Consider the following 18,176-nt stretch of genomic DNA (forward strand, 5'->3'; position numbering starts at 1 on the left):
CTCAGTGATCTTTTTCCTAATGAGTTTATAGTCTCAGCCGCTAGTTTCAAGACTTTTTGAATGTAGCATGGTACGTATTTAGTAACTTATGGTTCAATTGAGAAGAAAATAAGCAATAAGTTCATTTTATGGTTGTTTAGCTAATTAGAAGGTGGTTGTTATTAAATTCGTATGGTTATTTGATATATTGCCAAAATTTCCCCGCTGCAGAATCAATTAAGGTTTTATCTATCTATCTATTGTTTAGCTAATTAGAGGGTGATTATTATTAAACTGGGACGGTTATTTAGTTGACATTTCAGTGATATCCAGTCATTTTTTATTAATAAATGATTGCTTCCATAATAATTACGGAATCTGTAAAGACATGATCATAATGAACATAAAAAACATATATTTTTACTTTTAATAAAAATGTATTCAAGATATATTAATTTCAAAGTCCCTCAATTACATATTGACCCACCAGAATTTTCTCACAACACAACAAAGCTAGATTAGATTAGATTAGACTAGCTGGAGTCTTATATTCCATTATAAATCTCCCACTCTGGTCCTTTAACCGAAGCAGGAAGTGGCAGCAGCGAATCCTCTCGTTCTGACTCTTTACTCTTTGACAAACATCCCAGTCAAACATTTGAAGCTCTCTCCGTCTGTGAAGTGACTCAAAATCTCCCAATGGACGTTTCTCTGATGTCAAACGCATTTTATCTTCCGGTGTAGGACGCCGTGAGCGTCTCTTGATCGAAGTATGGGGAAATTCAACTCCAAACATGGTGAGAAGTTACATTAAATTAGACAGTTTAAAAAAAAAAAACTCCAAGTCATTACCAGCGCTCACTTTTCTCTCATTAATTGGACAGCTCCGAAACGCAGACAGAGTCCGGAAGGTAAGACAGGCAACACGGAGACTGAATGTTTCAGAATATATATTATATAAATGTTTTTATAGTGTTTATTTTTATGTTGTTCAGGTGTGAGTTTGGCTTCCAGTGTGCTGACCGGTCAGAGAGAGTTGGAGCGGAGCCACATCCACAAAACCAAACTGACAGAGGTAGATGAATGGTTTTAAATCACATTTTATGAACACGGTGTGTTTTTCCAGTAATCAAAGATCTCGCGATGTTTGCTTTGGTTGTCTTTAACACTGCATTGATGTGTTATTGATAGATCAGACTTGAAGCAGTGATGGATAGAATCCAAACACATGAAACTAGGTGTATAATACTTGGAGTCAGGTTTTATGTATTTTTTTTTTTTTTTTAAATAATTGAGTTAATTTAGACTCAGTATCCATTGGAAAGCGTATTAAATTCATACCTAATTGCAATTTAAAAGTGCTTTACAAAAAAAAATAAATCAGCTCAAATAAAATAGAAGAAGTACATTAAAACAGTAAAACAAAAAAGAGCAGACTAGAGATTGGAAAAGCATCTGAAAAATAAAAGCTACATCTTAAAATAAAATTAAAGTGCAGAAAAATTTAAGTCGGATTTTTTAAATAAAGAGAAGTAGCAAAAAGCATGTGTTGAGGAGAATTTTTCCTTCAATTTCAAGTCTGGACAGGGCAAAATGTTTGTGATTTTGGTCTAAATTACTAAAAAAAAATGACCAAACCCAACCAAAAACTGATTATATCTACACACAGATCTATATTTGGTGTCAGATTTCTCTTCCACAGTATCCCAATAAATGCAGCAACATTAAACCAACAGTTATGTGCTCATAACTGCAGAAGAAAACACACCATTAAAAAACCAAACACATTCATGAGCAGCGTCCTCACACCAGTTACTGCGGTGCCAGCAGCTTGATTTCAGATTGAGGGACAAACAGTATTCGCTCACATCTCATGCTAGGAGACATAAAACATGTTTGGAGGCGGCCGTTTATTTATTCTTCCGCCCTTCCTCCTCCACCTCCATAAAGAGACTTCTAAGCCTGTGATGTGCGACACACCCACCCCATTCAGACAGCAAGGTCTTTATACCCAACTGCACTGAAAAAAAAATTTAAAAACTCCACATCTGGTACTGCTTTCCTTCTCCAGCCAGACGGACTGTGAGGTCGAGGGTGGGGGGAGAGTGTGAAGCTGTTGCGTAAATGGCATCATGTAGTTAGTTGGCACGTATGAAGCGTCCATGTTCAATGTCTGGATGCTTTTGAGGAGAAATGGTGCAACATACTTCAGAAAAACCGCTTTATAGCTGAAAGACTGGTGACAGTTCTCCCGATAAACACCCTGATTTAATCTGTGTAACCAGATCTTGTGGTGGAAATAAATCACGGACATCTCATTTGCCTCCAAGAATCACAGGGTTGCTTTCAGAAACAGCACATTCACTTATCCCACCATCTTAAAATATGTCCAAGGTGCCATTTTCACTTCTCTTCAGCACGTCTTCAAACGTTCTTGGGCGCAACTTGTTTTGAGGTTAATCAAGTCAGAGGCTGAGCACAGTATTTGTACAGTGCTACATGAAAGCTCTGGAAAGTTCTGCACTTTGGAAAAAAAACCACTCTGCCAAGATGTTTAAAGGCTCTGTGGTGGAGTTTCTGCGCTCATTAATGGCACAGAACTTCCTGCGATTAGATTTTCCAGCCTAATATAGTTTCATCCTCCGTGACGCCACTGCTGAGAGCTGCGAATGGCAAAAAGTCTCACTGTGTAACTCATTTTATAATGTTTTCTAGCAGCTTCTGGTCTCACATGAATCATCTTTTTGCATCTTTGGTGTTAGTTTTTCCCTTAACGTTACTTTTAAAGAGATCCAGTGCTACAGTGTCACAGTTTTCCAAAAAGCTGACACCAACAAAACAGTCTTAAAACTTCAATGTAACACTGACATATGGACGAAGCAAAAACACAAATAACTACACAGTATTTTTGTGTGTCTGTGCTATAAGGGGAAAAACAAAGGCACCTATACCCAACTGAATGTTTACATACCTCTCTGTCAAATAGCAGTGACTCAGGCTCAGGTGTCGACAACGAAACTCTCTAAAAACAGCCACAAACCTGTTTGCTTTGCTATGATCTTTTCACAGTGTGTGTTAGTCTTTGTGTGAGGAAGTTACAGCATCAGTAAATGTTGTCACAGTCAAGAGCAAACATCATGAGCACGATTTTAATCCCTTTAAATGTCAGCTGAGCATTGTGTGACAAAACTAGGAGTGGTTAGTTTCAAGTTTTAAGCAAACTATCCTGCTCGGTAATAGTCTGGATACGAACAGGTAATCCATACTGGAGTTCTGTTAATCCCAGTGTGTTTCTGAGTTTAGCCTTTGTTTGTGTTAAAGTGTTCACAGTGTGGATTTTGTGACTATATTTGAGCTAAACTCCTCCTGACAAGCCTATTATGAACCTTGTTTGTCTTGTTACATCAATGTTTTTATGGAATATAAAGTAGAATTCATTTGTTGGTGTGATAAATGTCCGCATACTAGTTTCTTATTTCAGTGAGAAACTGAACTGTTCAGGTGGACAAATGCATCAGTCTGAAATGGTATTTTCTATCTAATTGGATTCTAGCTAATATGGTGTCATGTATAAGTCTGAGCTCATGATCATAAACCCATGATCTATTAGGAGTTTATGGGTTTCATACCTTACAGTGATGTGATTATTTCTTCTCGAAAGAAAGAAAGAAAGAAAGAAAGAAAGACAGGCAACACAGAAGAATCGCAGCTTGAATCAACATCTGGTGCTGTAATATATGAAGATGAAATTATGAGATAGCAAGGAAAAAACAGAAAAACAACATAATGCATGTACAGTAATGGAAAAATTATTAGACCACCTTTGTTGTCTTCAATTTCTTGTTCATTTTAATGCCTGGTACCACTAAAGGTACTGTAGGAACCATATTTCATTTTGTTTTTGTAATTGCCCACCCAAGACCCCAGGGGTCTGTTCTTTTACCTGAGGCTGACGGTCTGGGGTCAAATTAAGGTATTTAGTTGACTGCATGATTTGGTTCAGGTGTTGTGGACAGAAACAGGCAGAGGCACACAGTTTTCGACTGTGCTCGACTTTCTTTGCGTTTTATTATTTTGTTTATGACCAAGTTTAAGTTACGAGTGAAGAGCGATAAAGAACTGGGATTATTTCGACCCTTATGAAGAATCCATTTGTTTTATTTTTAGTTGAGTGCACGTCAAAACTCTCATATAGCCACCATCCACAACCAGTAGTGCTATGTACAGAATATAGCCACTACAGGTACATTACCTGAAGAATATAATGAACACAACAAAAAGTGCAGCTGATTCTATATTACTTTATGTCCTATTTGACATGCTTCAGCTTCATTATATTCTCAGGGTATATAAGAGGTCATTTCATGTCATCTACAGCGCTGCACATGCAAAGACCCAGAGTGGTTTCCTGCTGACATTCAAGCTGTAGCACAACTCAGAAGCTGTCAGCTCTCACATAATGCCTAAAACAAAAGAATTATGTGAAGTCACAAAGGCAGACATCTTAGCACTGCTGGAAATTAGCATGAGTGAGAGACAGGTAACAAAAAAACTGAAGATCTCCAAGACAGCCGTTCATTAGACCAAGAAAAAACAAGCCCAACATGGTACTACCAAATGGCTAGCTGGTCGCGGCAGGAAACATCTTTCTACCCACCAGATGACCGTCACTCATCCGTTCCTGTGTCAGGAATCGTTGTCAAACCTCCAAGGACCTTAAAAATGAGTGAACACTGTGGAGAAATGTGACTTGTTTGGCAAGGACAGTTGGAAACTGACTTCTTGAAGCTGGTCTGAAGTCACACAGGGCAGGAAGAAGCTCTTTATCAAAGAAAGGCAGAGGAAAGCCTGGTTACTGTCAGAACAACCAACAGGCAAAAAATCCACAGGAACTCAAATGTTGTTAAGCGTTGTTCACATCTGGAGTTCTATCCACACACTCAGAGGACGTGAAAATCACTTAATTGCTTCCTCCCTCTCCCTCTACACGTGTGCTCTCTGGTTATTTGTGCTCTCTGCTTTTTTTTCACAGAACTTATACCTAGAGTTGAGGGAAAACAAATCGCACCATGACGGCAACCTCAGCGGTGAGTGGAGACTCCTGCACATTACACTGACTTTGTCCCTCTACTGTATGTAAATATGAAGAACTTTTTCATTGTGTCAGTTTAGTGGATCATCAGAGATGTTAAAGATTCCCAGGAGAGAAGGAAATGGTGAAATTATCCACATCTGTTTTATATTTGTGTGGGAAAGCTTCGACCTTTGGATGTTCAGCTTTCACTCAGGTTTCAGTTTCCTCTCTGTGAAACTTTCAGTGAAAACTGAGACTAGATTACTTTAAAATGCACAGTAATTAGGCCTGATTTAGAGTTTACTAAATAACAATAATTACTGTGTAACTTTATGTGCTGTTTAGTGGTTTTGCCACCAAAGGAGATACTTGACAGAAAGAACAGCTTCAGCTTCCAGATCAGGAAACAACCAAAGAAGAGGAATGACCATCTTGCTGTGAGTGTTTATAGTCACATCTGACAAGTTATACATTTAATTTCAATTTAAAATGTCTTAGCATTCTGATATGTTTGTGTAATCATAGCAACATGTGTGTACAAGGTGTTGGTTTAAGTCCAGAAGGTTTAATCCATGCACACATAAATGGCTGCAATCTCCAGAAATACAGTTAGAGGAGCATTTATTAAAGTAGCTTAGCATAAAGCTAGAAACAGAACCTGGTGCAGTGCTAGATGGCAGGACTGCAACTTCTGGTTAAAAAGTGCCAGTGCAAGCAAGCAAAACTTTATTTATAATGTATATTTTATTCCATGTAGAAGCACGACGTCCGGCACAAAGCGTGAACTACCATGGAAGTTGCAGCTACAACATCTATGTGGATTGTGAGGATAAAACATGTAAACAGTTAAATGAACAAATAATACATGTGCGTTAAAATCCAGTAAAAAAAAAAAAAAAAAAAATCAATGAAGATCAGCTATCACTAAGTAAAAATTAAGAAGGCATGAATGAAAACCTTTAAAATAAGATTAAACTAAACAATAATTAAAACCCTATTCTCGTTGAAGGTTACAAAAACATCATATTAAACGTGCTTTTTTTGTTGTTTTTTTAACCGCACCAAAGTAATAAGAAGTGCGAGTTAAAACCAGTAAGAGAAGTTTAAAAAATGTAAAAATTATTAAGACCAGTAGACCAGAAAAAGAAACGTTTACAGTTAAGTTTTAATAGACAATAGCATTTAAGCTCACCTAGTAATCCTGCACATAAGCAGCCATCAAACTGCACTTTTCACAAACCTGATCTATTGCGCTATTAGTGAGCTTTGGAGGCAGACTTTGTTATGTAGCTGTTTCCAGTTTAATGCTTAGTCGAAGTAATCAGCTCCTAGTTGTAGCCTTTCATTTAACAGATGACAGTGGTAACATCACTGATCTCCTCATCTGCCTCCCAGCAAGAAAAGCAAATAAACATTTTAACGACTATACTAAATGCCCCAAATTACATGAAATGTCTCTAACAGTTTCTTGTGTATTCTTACATCGTGTGCACAGGACACCGAGTGCAACGTGGTGCTGGAGGATGAGTCTCGGCAGGAGTGGGTCTTCACACTCTACAACTTTGACAACACTGGCAACGTCACAAAGGAGGTAGCTTTTTTTTTTCTGCTCACATGAATGAATTTTAAAGCATGTTTGTACACAGTATGTATGTGTGTGTTCAACAGGACATGTCCAGCCTCATACACTCCATGTACGAGGTCATAGAGGCATCAGTGAAGCAGCCTCATGGTGGCACCAGATCTCTGAAGATCAAGCTGGTTGTTACTCCCTCAGCTTGCTCAAGTAAGCAGAAATTACATTTTTCCTGTTGATCTAGGTGCTGCAGACGTAATTTACTGGACATAGCAACAGATTTCTGTCAATGATGTGATGACGACGTCCTGCTCTCACTGAAAACAGCTGCAGAGAAGGAGCAGAGTGAACCTGAGGAGGAAAGAGGTCCAGTTAGAAGGATCTACTGCGCGGATGAAAACGTAGAGCGCAGAAAACATTACATGGATCTGGCTGGCATTGAAAACTTTACCTCCAAGTTCAACAACACAGGTACAGAAACGCCTCCATTACTGTTATTGCTGTGTATATCAATCTATAAATGCTTCACTCCCCGAGTTGGTGTATGTTTTTGCACTGGAAATACAGTTAAAGTTGTTTTTTTTCTAGATTTGCCCTCTGAGGAGACCAGTCAGGCCCTTCAGCATCACCTAGTGGCGTTCAGGGACAACTGCATGTCCCCCCAGTCTCCCCGAGGCCTCTCTATTGTTCACTCCTTGAAAAACAAAGCCATGCAAGCAGGGAGAGACAAGACCAGAGCAGAGGGAAGGCCCTGCAGGCTTCATGGCCAACACTCTCCTTCAGAGTGTCCTCCTGCTCAGACTCACCCTCCAGCCTCCCACAGTGTCCTGCAGCGTTCCCACAGCAGGAGGCTTCACTCCAGGGTAGCAGGAGCTGCCTCACCCCTCAGACACTCAGGCTTCGCTCAGCCAGGACGAAACAGGGACATATTTTCCAACCTTCAGCCTTCCTGTGGGGTCCCTGTGACCCAGAGGCACGAGCACCATCACCACCACGAGCATCATCATCATCACCACCACTACCACCCCTCATAACTGCATATTACACACATACGAGACAGGTAAGAGGAGCTCAGCTGAACTGATATATATTCAATACCACCCAGCTGGTCCTTAAATCACCTCATTTATATTATACTCAGTGTGTGGTAGAGTAAAGAGAAGGCAGTTTTATCTAATGCAAACAAAATCCTGTAAGATCTCACAAAAAAAAAAAGATCTCACACTTAAATCCTTCAAGATCACCTCATTTGTTGTCTGAATGCCCCTTCAGGCTTCTTTCTTCTCAGGTTTACTACCAATTAGCATTATTTAATAGTACAATTTCCTGTAATTATACTGGATATTGCTCATATTGTGACTAAGACTATGGATTTTAATCACCACTTCATATTAAGAAAATGTGACTTTTCTGGTAAAGGACACTAAAACATCCTTTAAAGGTGTTTTGTATCCTCACATGGTGCCATTTTTTTATTTCTGGGCAAATATGTGAATCATGGCACAAATATTTAATTATATAAACATATATTTTATATTTCATATTAAAACCAGGGCAGCTTTACTATTTTTTTCTTCTTGATGGCAGCACTTTCTCCAAATTAGCTACACACTCAAGGAAGGTAAGTCTTTTAACATAAAAACAGTTGTTTGCGATATATCCTGCATTGTTATATTCTGGGCACATTTTGTGTGTTTGTAATTATAATTTTTGATATTAGTGAGACAAAATGGATGTTATAATGTCACACTGAGGTATCTCCAATAGAGTGAGACAAGCAGAATATATTGTCAATGATATATAAGTGTCGACCATAACACTAAACTTCACATTTATAGATGTTAGACCGTGATGCACTGCGAGCCAATGTTGCATAAAGCAGACTGGTAGAAAAAAATAATTAAGTAGGAATTGAAGACAGAATCACTTCATAACAACATAGTTGTTTAATTGCATTAAACATCAAACGGAGATAGTATCTCAGCTCAGGGTTGGCTTATTTGTGGATTATTCAGCTCAAGTGCAGCTTCGCAACATAGTTTTGTAAACAGTGAAGTGAAGCTTCTCTGCAGCACTCAAAGGTTGTCTCTACTTATCTCTCCGGCAAAAGTTGCAAATAGACACCGTGTCCCACGAAGGACGTGAGACAGCTGCTTCTATTAATACCCTAGTCAGCCCTCTTTACCTACCACGAGTTCCCTGTGCCTTGTTCCTTTCTCACCACAGCGAGCCCTGCTCCTGACAATAACAAAGCATCCGGACAGACAGCAACACAGAAGATCAACAAAGCAGCAGCAGCTCCAGAGGAGGCAAAACGCTGAAACACAGAGCTGTTTGAAAGCAGCTCTCAATAACCAACCAAGAGACTCGCACACCTGCTGACACAGAAAACATGAAGTCCCTGCGATTCCTCGCTGCCGAGGGCTTCATCCAGACCGGTCCGAGTGCTCTGGAGAACCTCAGCTGTGTGTCTTTCAACCTCTACCCACTTGTCTTCAAGGCCTGCTACCTCCATGAGCAGGCCGACTTGCTGCATGCTTTGGTCCAGACTTGGCCTCTTCCTGAGCTCAACCTACAAAGACTCCTGGGAAAGACAATCGACTGTGAGTTGGATCTCACCTCCTGCACCTGCCGGCTTTGTCTGGTAGCAGTTCTGACTGGCCTAAAGGTACCTGAATGGTTGTGATTATAACACGCTTAATCATATTCATGTTGTCCTGTCATAGTTGTATTTTTCTTGTTAATGCCTTTGAATTGTCATAAATTGTCTTCAGTTAACTAGATAATTACCTTTAAAGACTTTTCAATAATATTCCCTTGTTTTCTAAGGATTATGTGCTGTCTCCTCCAAGAACTTATGCCAAGAACCTGCATGTGGTGGACCTGACTGCCCTTAAGGACATTGAGCAGCAGACCTGCCGCTGTCGGTCCACGCTGGGTCGATGGGCGAGAACCCAGCTCCTGACCCAAATGTGCTATGAGACCATGGTGGCCATGCAGGCCAGTGATGTGTCCCGATCCGCCTTTGAAACCTCCATCGACATCCGTCTGAACGGCTTCGTCACCGGCCGCAACTACGAGCTGGTGGCTCAGGCCTTCCTGCTCCTCCGCTACTGTCCTCTGAAGCTTCATTTTGTCAGTTTCCGGGCTGATTCTCTCGCTCTCAAGCAGCTGTTCTACATTCTTCGCCTAGCAGAGCCTGAGTCCATCACAAAGCTGGAAGTGGTCCACAATGTCCCCCTGGAGGCCACACATCTGGAGGTGCTGCTGTCCAGGGTAGAATTCCCTAAGTTGCAGTCTCTAACGCTGCCAGCCGGGGCCCTGGATGTGAGGAGGCTGAGCTCTTTAGATGGTGATCTGCTGGCCACCATTGGCAACCTGCTGGCACAGCTGAGCAGCCTCACTGAGCTCTATGTCGGGTTTTCGACTCTCACTGGACACCTACGAAGGCTGCTGAAGTGAGTAAACAGACGGACAGATAAAGAAAGACAACAAGGTGTCCTTCTTTGTCTGCGTCTCTTTGTAAGTGAGGTGACGGATGCTACTGATGGCTCTGATTTCGATACTTCATGCACCCTGCAGCATCAAGAGCTTTAATATAGCTCAGAATAATCGCCTTTAACCAGCGTCACAGCACATTCCAGCTTTAAGGATCTTGTTTAACAGTGGAAGGTATTTTGTTGTTAAAATTGCTGACATGTTGCCAGAATAAGGACAAACAGGTGCAGGTCAGCCTGAAACCTACAGGATATTCTTCAAAGGTCAAGTTTAAATAGAACAGGAGTCTAAACAACAGAGCTGTTATTATAGTACGGCATTTGATTCAGGCGATTTGAATTTTAGAATGTAGATGGGGGAAATGTGGAAGAATAAGAGCTGGAAATTAGCTTTTCAAATTTAAATATTTTTACCAAAATACTAAAATACCAGAATTAGTAATTACAATGTAACAGAACTCTGAAATGTTCTTAAATACTCACTATAGAAAAGTGTGCAACTGTGCTAAAAAAAAAAATGCTGGGATTCGATGATATCTGGCTCTATAAGCGTTTCATCCAACAAGTCATTTCCATTTACCTCTGTTTCCTTTATCCAGTCCTCTCAACAAACCACTGCAGTGTTTGGAGTTGGCCAACTGCTGCCTGAACCGCGTCGACATGACATACTTGGCCAACAGCCTCCACAGTGAGTCCCTGGTTAACCTGGACATCAGTGGACATGACATCTTTGGCTCTTTCTCAACCTCCGTCCTCAAACTGCTCGGACGTTGTTCCACAACCCTGGTGAGCCTGGCCCTTGAAGAATGCAACATAGAGGACGAGCACATTGACGCCTTCATTAGTGCTCTGGCTCTCTGTCAGGGTCTGGAGGAGCTGAAGCTCCTGGGAAACCCTCTGACCTCTGCTGCCCTGCAGAGGTTATTCTCCACGCTGTCTTCAGGGTTTCCTAAGCTCAGGTACATAGAGTTACCAGTGCCTCGTGAATGCTACTCGGAGGATGTCACTTATCCTCTTGATGATGCGGTCTTGCTGCGGTACAACAAGGAGTTGTTTCAGGACATCAGGAGCCAGCTGATGGGCATCCTGGAGGGAGCTGGAAGAGGAAGTGTGGAAGTGTGTACTCCTCTCTTGGGGTCCTACGATCCTGACATTCATGAAACCAGCAATGAGCTGGGGGTGTCCATGTTGAAGTCTTTTAATACAGTCATTGGGAATTTCATAGGTACAATAACTGATGTGGACAGCAGGAGATCACAGGCTCACAAAAATGACTGAGACTTCCTGTAGAAGGATAAATGAGCTGAAAAAAAGTCTTGAGCTCAGATTTTTATATAAATCTGGACATATGTGTAAAGCAGATCTTCAAACCTTATAGAAATGTCATTGTATGTTGACTATGAGGGGGCCTCTGGACAGTTTTTACTTGTGAGGATGTGTTCTTAAGCTATACTCAGCTGTCCCCTCTGGTCGGTGCTTGACTGGAGGCCTAGACTGTGAATATAGATTTAATAAGCCAGGTTTATTTGGATATAGATTAACATCATACATGCAGGAATTCCATACTATATGGTTTTACTATATTATCGCATCATAGAATCCTAATTTTCTTTCAACACCTCCTACAGTCTGTAAAACAGACATACATGCAGTGCAGATAGTTGTAGCTACCCTTATGGTTGTTGGTAACTAGGATGTTTTGTTGGATGTATCAGTTGTTCATGTTCTTATGTCAATATTCTGATTTAAATTTTGTATATAACCTGATTTGTAAACAGAACAACAATGCAGCATGTTGTATGAAGCGTACAAATGTGTTGCATTTTGTCATACCAGTGAAACAAATCTTCACATAACCCACTGCCCATTACATAAAATGACACATCCACATCTTCTAAAATGTACATTTCTTTAATGAGCACTATCTGATATAGGTTACATTTCATTTAAATATTACACCAGAGGACGACCATGCACGAACCGAAGACCAGATTAAGAGTTGTGATTAGAAATTTTCTATTTCTTCATCCATTCTTCTTTTTCTTTCCTCTCACGGATCACCTCATCCAGATAGGGTGTCAGGTAATGGACGTCCTGCGGACAAAATATAAAAAGGAAAACATGACATTGACAAGTGAAATTAAGATAAATCACAGTTCAAATCAGGTAGACATGATGCAAAATTCATTCAAACTCAAATGACATAGCTCATTTAAATTTTACAGTGCTTCAAAGCTGTAATTTTCTCTGTTTTAAAGTTTTACAATGTCATACTTTGCACTGAGTTTTCAGCAGGTGAATCATGTTAAAGTAAGTTTGTAATATACAAATGATTTTGCATCTATGCGTGGCATTTAAAACGGCATAATGAAAAGCAATGCTCTACATCTTTTTTCTTTAAAAAAAGACAAAACATTAAAATCTGCTCATGCAAATTTACCTCCTCATATTTCGTCCACTGGTCTTTAGGGAGGATCTGCTGCTTCATGGAGAGATCCAGGGCCCTCTTGATCCTGAACATCCTGTCGTTATAAACCGCCTCTGGAAGCCTCCTGATGGCCTCTTTAACATCTGCATCCTCATAGATTGTGTCATCGCGCATCAAACCTGAAACAAACAACATATATGCTAGAATCAGGAAGAAAAAAAAAAGAATAGTCTTATAAGGTTGTAAACTGATTGTCCTCACCGATCTTGTTGAAGCCACACATGTTGTAGTACCATTTACGGACCCCACCCAGGAGTCGGCCCGCCGCTACTGTGAACAGAACATGAAAGACAGACACAGGGTCATTCAGGCAGGACAAACTTGACTAAAGAGAGGAGCAGACCGTAGAGTTATCCACAGACATGGAGAGGAAGGAACAGTGATACAGCATGGCAGCTACAATAGTACAGGTTTATGTTGCATACGCATGAAACCTTTAAGATGACGGCACATTTAGATAATGGTGCACCATGTAAACAGTTGGCTTAATCAAAAAGTACACAGAAAATAGATATAATTTAATCAGTGAGGTTCAGTAAAAGGCAGCTGGAATACTCGTCGGTTCACCTTGGGTTTTCTATTATTGGGTAAGATGATACACTTTGTATGACGAGCAATACACTGCTTGTCTAAAGTTAACATCTTTAGACGCTTCGAAAAGACAGATTGAGCAACAACAGGTAGGTAACCTCAATTAACTTCTGCAGCTAATCAGCTAACGCTAACCACACGACAACCAAATATGTGTACTTTATAGCATAATGACAGCTGAGCGCGATAACAGTTATTTGGTAGAAAACTGTTAGACTTTTATCAGCGAGCAGGTCGTAGAAGAGTTACACGTTCTAAAATAAATATCATTTTATTGAGTAGCTCCACCGAGGAGCGCTGAGCTAACATTAGCATCGGTTAGCATCGGTTAGCATGGGGACAGTAAAGGACACACAAGTCAAATGCATCAAGAGATATATAAAGACAGAAAAGATAAAGATAACACAAAGTTATCCATCATATGCTTATAAAGGGCATGACAGAACAGTCTGACTCGAACTTTAGCGAATTTAAACTGAAAATATCAAAAAAAGAGCGACGTTCTCTTACCTGGTGCCCTCGTCGCCATGTTTACCACTGAGGATGGCCGCTGTGCATTGTGGGTAATGAGTGTTCAGGACATTAGGCAACTTCACGTTAACGTCATGACGTAAAAGCTCAGTAAATCAATAAGGATTGTTTTTTTCCAACACTCCAACATTATATACAAAACGAAGACAAAACACAAAGCATCGCGCTAGTATTCCTACGAATTTAGGTAACATGAGCAGCTCCCGTTAAGGCCATACAACTTTACTAATTTAAAAAAAAGTTTTATATATATATGACACATTTTCATTTGAGTACTATATAACATTCACATAAATTACTATTTGAGTAAATGTACATGGATACATTTAATCATAAAACAAATGAATTCTTATTCCTTTCAAACTAAATTTTAGTTTAAGTGTCTTATAGCAGGTAGTTTTCAAGATTTAATCATTTTATCGACTGGCCTTGAGTTAAAGTAAATCCTATACACACATTAGACTGAGCATAACTTCAATCAAATAAAGGGCAATAATTCAAGCAGAACAGGTTATACAAATCATGTGCATTTATTAAACACCATATTTACAAAACATATTTCATGCTCTTTATGTTTTGCCTTTCATATATGCATGTATCTGACATTATGATATTCATTGTGTCCTTGATCACTCTTGTTGTGACATCAAAGTGTCTTTTGGAACAAATAAAAATCTTCCAATGTGGCCAAAGCCAAATCAGTGCAAAAAGTCTCATCTGGCAAAGACACCAAGCGGTCCAGGGAGATGTAGTTGGGCAGAGTTGGGTCATACTGAGCTTTTCCGAGGTACTCAAGGAAGCAGTGGCGCTCTCTCAGACGCAAGTATTTGGTATTGAGGACCTATGAGAAGATATCAGATTATCAGAATCAGAAATACTTTATAGATCCCAAAGGAGAAACTGCTTATGTTACAATTGCGCCCATTGAAAGTCTTAGAAATATAAAAGTACAAAATATATAGATAAACATAAGTAGAAAGCTATGTCCTAAAATAGAAACATAAGTATAAACAGTATAAGAATAAATGTAAAATGTGCATTTCATAAGAAAATAGAGTGTAAGTATAAAGTGCAATACATTGTGTATTATTGCACAGACGTAATAGATAGCATGTTATGGAGATATAATTGGACAAAATACAAAGAAAATTTGTTCATGTTGACCATAAGCAGGTAAAAAGAACCATAGCAGCAAATCTACCTGTGGGAACTTGGTGATCAGGTAGTGGGGCACCTTCATGGTGTTGTGCAGGAAGTCAAATATCTGGGTTAGTTTCTTTTTATTGGCAGTCAGCACTTTAGGGACGGCAATAACTATGTGCTGGATCTCATTCGCCTTAAAGCCGAGCTCTATTTCACACACCTGTGGTACACATTTACAAAAAAAATATTAAGTAGAGCAACTCAAGTTATTTAAAATACACTTTCTAATAATTTGCTCTGCCGTTCAATACCTTCAAATTTTCTTTTATAGGCTCCAAACTGCCGCAAAGTAATCTGGGAAGACGAGCTACAATGTTCCGTGTCTGAGGAAGTAGACAACATTTGCTATAATCTGCCATTTCTTTTTCAACCAACAAAGTCACAGTTTCTGTTTGTGAACTTTCTTTAAAGTGGTGTTGTAATACATAATACAAAGACAAATCGTTCAGCTTCCAAGTGAGATTTCCTACAACAGTTGCTTACATTGGAAGTACTGAGGCCAAGCTGCTGCTGATAAAAGCCCAGTCTGTTGTCCAGCCTCTTCACATTGAAGTTGAGCAGATAAGGAGCTCTAGACACCATGGATGCAACAGTCTCAGAGCTGAACTTCTTTGACTTGAGATAGTTCACCCTTTATAACAACAGAAGATAACGTTCTGTAGAAAGTGTCATAGCCAATGCAACTGCAGAGAAGGAAAATAACCTGGTACTATAACAAAAAGTATAGTTTAGTCTAATCAGATTTAGAGTAAAGAATGATTTTGGAGTAAATGCTTTCTTGCTACCTGGTCTGTAGGTTTTCCAAACTCTCAGTGAGAATGAAGGGATTGCGTGTGATTATATAGCCAAAGCGAGAGTCCTCCACCCCAACTTCTTTGAGAAACAGCAGCCGTGGGGCCACATCTTTGTTGAAATCGAGTCTCAGCAGCATTGAGCCTACATGGGGTCTCTGTTCCAGCTTCCATAGATTCACTCCTTCAACGAGAGAAGTAGGCAAAATGATCAAAAAAAATGTCTCAGGTGAATTCACAATTTGAAGAGCATTCCCTTTATTATTACACAGTAACTCTAACTGTGCTTCCAAACTGAAACCTTGTCAACAATTTAAAAACAACAATTTAAAAATTTGATTACCTAGTTGTACCAGCTTGGTAAGTGTCTCAGACTTGTCAACGTAGTCTCTAAGAGAGGTGGAGGCTGGAGGCACGACAGAGGGAGAAGATATACCGACAGCCTCCTCATCTGTGATCTCCTCTAATGCTGATAATTCAGCAACAGCATCCAAATCTGCTGAATGAAGAAAATGCAGATTGAACAAATTCAGCACCCATAAGAAAAACTATGAATCTAAATACAAATAATGAAGCTGAATGCATGTTTATATGATCAATAACCGCAAACCAATACCTACCAAATGACACCTGATTTTCAGTCATTAACACAACATCTCTGGTTGGCAACAGCGGGGCTGGGCATACAACATCAGTTCTCACAAGATCTTCTGTATGCTTGTCTTCCTTAGCCTCAGACATCAGGTATTTGGCAGTCAAGTCACTGTAGTAGCACATGTGTTGTTTCCACCTCAGGCTTGTCTGAAGTGTTGTGTGATTTCCCCACATGAATAATCCATTACTGATTTTGGTCAGTACCTTGGTCACTGTATTACAATGCCGAACTTGAGCATAGTACTTTCCCATACTGGTCAGTGTCTTAGAGCAAAGATGACTTCTGCATCTCAGACACAGCTGTGCACAAGTAGAGGCCATGGTCATTCTGCAAGAAGTGAACATGACATGTTATAGATGTCAGTGCATAAATTACTTTACTCTCCCTCTAGACAAGGTTAATCTACTCTGTCTGACAAGAGGATATTCTGAAATCTTAGAACCATCCCACCACAAAGTTTTATCATAATCCATACAGTAGCAGTGGACAAGCTCTATAGAGAGAACTTCTTTAAAAAATACAAAATAATTTCAAACACTAAACCTCAGACAGTCAGACTCACAATTTCAGGCCAACAATTTTGGCACATATAAGGACTTTAACTGTTGATATTCAGTACACACTTACAAACACACACATAGTGACAAGAGCACATGTAATATATAGACATACTAAGAAAGAAATAAAGAAAACTTAAATATTTAACCACAGGCAACTGTTGAATGACAAGTTATTGATATATATGGCAGATTGTTAACATAAACTGATTATATACAATTATAAATAATTCAGAAATAAATTACTGTATATGTGGTAAGCTCCCTATGATAGAGGGTCAGTTTTGTGTGTATATATTTAAAAGTATATTTTGTAAGCACATGTTGCTTTGGCTTAATCATAAATTACCACTGAAATAATTAATAAATAAATAACAACAGTGAAGTACTCACACATGCACATATTTGTACCTTCTACAAAGCTAAATTGTCTTTAGCTAAATGTATGCTTTTGTTTTTAACTCCATCTGTATGTTTTCAGTCTGTGCACTGAGACATGGTAAATGGAGGGTATTGCCAAGAAATTCTTAGGTTTTTTTTTTGACTATGTTCATGCTGAGGTGCTGCGCAATGTACCTGTTACATTATAGCATAGAGGACAGGAAGCTGATTTAATATTGCAGCGCTATGTCACAGCAACTGTGTAGGAACTTTATGGCTAATGCAGCTGTTCATCGGCGTGATGGTTGGTAAATAAACGACAGCGTCCCCCATATTTACAGAGAAACATTCACAATAATTTACCTCTCAAACTGTTGGCTAGCTCAGCTATTTAAGATATGACCCAGAAGTTTGAGGCGGAATAGCTAGCTAGCTTTCCCTACATCGTTAAAATGCTAGGACGCTAGCAGAATAATAATCTTCTCAATTCTTGTGAGAAGAGCCAAGGCCAAAGCATTACTTTACAGAGTTAATATTTTACTCACAATTTGAGAATCATAACATTTTGTCCACTGATGCTCTGAGTTTCATCACCAACCAGTATCCGCAATGTCAACTGTCTTCACGTGCACATTAACGGAAGTACTCCATGGAAACGTCACCGTGTGGGATGTACCACAACGGTGTGTTTGTGCGTGTACCTTATGACCTCAATATACCTGTACAGATGATACATTTCGTAAAAGCTGGAATCAAAAATACTCTACGACAACATGCTATAAAATTATATTGTTAAAGTTAACATTTTTTGTTTTCGTGGAGACCTCCGTACTCGTGTTCGGATACTAACACC

General features: G+C 39.5%; 4 protein-coding genes across 6 annotated transcripts; 2 read left to right on the top strand and 2 right to left on the bottom strand.

Annotated features, from left to right (window-relative positions):
* Positions 1-621: 621 nt before the first annotated feature.
* On the top strand, positions 622-8,994 carry LOC111563791 (protein naked cuticle homolog 2). Of its 2 annotated transcripts, none has more exons than XM_035944814.2 (10): positions 622-776; positions 864-890; positions 975-1,054; positions 5,012-5,066; positions 5,399-5,490; positions 6,549-6,644; positions 6,722-6,839; positions 6,957-7,100; positions 7,218-7,689; positions 8,856-8,994. In XM_035944814.2, the coding sequence occupies exons 1-9, from the start codon at positions 752-754 to the stop codon at positions 7,661-7,663; spliced, it is 1,083 nt and encodes a 360-aa protein (XP_035800707.1). In that variant the 5' UTR covers positions 622-751; the 3' UTR covers positions 7,664-7,689; positions 8,856-8,994. The 2 variants fall into 2 exon arrangements, with proteins under 2 accessions (XP_035800707.1, XP_023118818.1); XM_023263050.3 differs by having other exon boundaries at positions 6,963-7,100.
* Positions 7,721-12,565, top strand: lrrc14b (leucine rich repeat containing 14B). Its single transcript, XM_035944813.2, has 3 exons — positions 7,721-9,297; positions 9,459-10,087; positions 10,726-12,565. The coding sequence occupies exons 1-3, from the start codon at positions 9,022-9,024 to the stop codon at positions 11,402-11,404; spliced, it is 1,584 nt and encodes a 527-aa protein (XP_035800706.2). The 5' UTR covers positions 7,721-9,021; the 3' UTR covers positions 11,405-12,565.
* LOC111563788 (cytochrome b-c1 complex subunit 7) lies at positions 12,019-13,778 on the bottom strand. Its single transcript, XM_023263043.3, has 4 exons — positions 13,716-13,778; positions 12,816-12,884; positions 12,567-12,733; positions 12,019-12,220 (listed from the first exon to the last, which is right to left on the bottom strand). The coding sequence occupies exons 1-4, from the start codon at positions 13,732-13,734 to the stop codon at positions 12,143-12,145; spliced, it is 333 nt and encodes a 110-aa protein (XP_023118811.1). The 5' UTR covers positions 13,735-13,778; the 3' UTR covers positions 12,019-12,142.
* Positions 13,779-14,243: 465 nt separating this feature from the next.
* mterf3 (mitochondrial transcription termination factor 3) lies at positions 14,244-18,019 on the bottom strand. 2 transcript variants are annotated; one of them, XM_023263007.3, is made up of 8 exons: positions 17,869-18,019; positions 16,351-16,712; positions 16,074-16,226; positions 15,725-15,914; positions 15,423-15,570; positions 15,191-15,262; positions 14,938-15,099; positions 14,244-14,577 (listed from the first exon to the last, which is right to left on the bottom strand). In XM_023263007.3, the coding sequence occupies exons 1-8, from the start codon at positions 17,880-17,882 to the stop codon at positions 14,383-14,385; spliced, it is 1,296 nt and encodes a 431-aa protein (XP_023118775.2). In that variant the 5' UTR covers positions 17,883-18,019; the 3' UTR covers positions 14,244-14,382. The 2 variants fall into 2 exon arrangements, with proteins under 2 accessions (XP_023118775.2, XP_023118774.2); XM_023263006.3 differs by having other exon boundaries at positions 16,074-16,229.
* Between the last annotated feature and the right edge of the window lie 157 nt (positions 18,020-18,176).

Source organism: Amphiprion ocellaris, chromosome 15 (assembly GCF_022539595.1).
Source record: "Amphiprion ocellaris isolate individual 3 ecotype Okinawa chromosome 15, ASM2253959v1, whole genome shotgun sequence".
In the NCBI taxonomy this organism is placed as follows: domain Eukaryota; kingdom Metazoa; phylum Chordata; class Actinopteri; family Pomacentridae; genus Amphiprion; species Amphiprion ocellaris.

Coding starts and splice junctions, on each gene's coding strand:
- lrrc14b (XM_035944813.2), top strand. CDS start 9,022: ATGAAGTCCCTGCGATTCCTCGCTGCCGAGGGCTTCATCCAGACCGGT. Junction 9,298..9,458: donor CAGTTCTGACTGGCCTAAAG/GTACCTGAATGG, acceptor TTGTTTTCTAAG/GATTATGTGCTGTCTCCTCC. Junction 10,088..10,725: donor CACCTACGAAGGCTGCTGAA/GTGAGTAAACAG, acceptor TCCTTTATCCAG/TCCTCTCAACAAACCACTGC.
- LOC111563791 (XM_035944814.2), top strand. CDS start 752: ATGGGGAAATTCAACTCCAAACATG. Junction 5,491..6,548: donor AGAGGAATGACCATCTTGCT/GTGAGTGTTTAT, acceptor TCGTGTGCACAG/GACACCGAGTGCAACGTGGT. Junction 6,840..6,956: donor TACTCCCTCAGCTTGCTCAA/GTAAGCAGAAAT, acceptor CACTGAAAACAG/CTGCAGAGAAGGAGCAGAGT.
- LOC111563788 (XM_023263043.3), bottom strand. Junction 12,734..12,815: donor GTGTGGCTTCAACAAGATCG/GTGAGGACAATC, acceptor TGTTTGTTTCAG/GTTTGATGCGCGATGACACA. Junction 12,221..12,566: donor AGTGGACGAAATATGAGGAG/GTAAATTTGCAT, acceptor TTTTGTCCGCAG/GACGTCCATTACCTGACACC.
- mterf3 (XM_023263006.3), bottom strand. Junction 15,263..15,422: donor TTGGCCTCAGTACTTCCAAT/GTAAGCAACTGT, acceptor CTACTTCCTCAG/ACACGGAACATTGTAGCTCG. Junction 14,578..14,937: donor TGATCACCAAGTTCCCACAG/GTAGATTTGCTG, acceptor ATCTTCTCATAG/GTCCTCAATACCAAATACTT.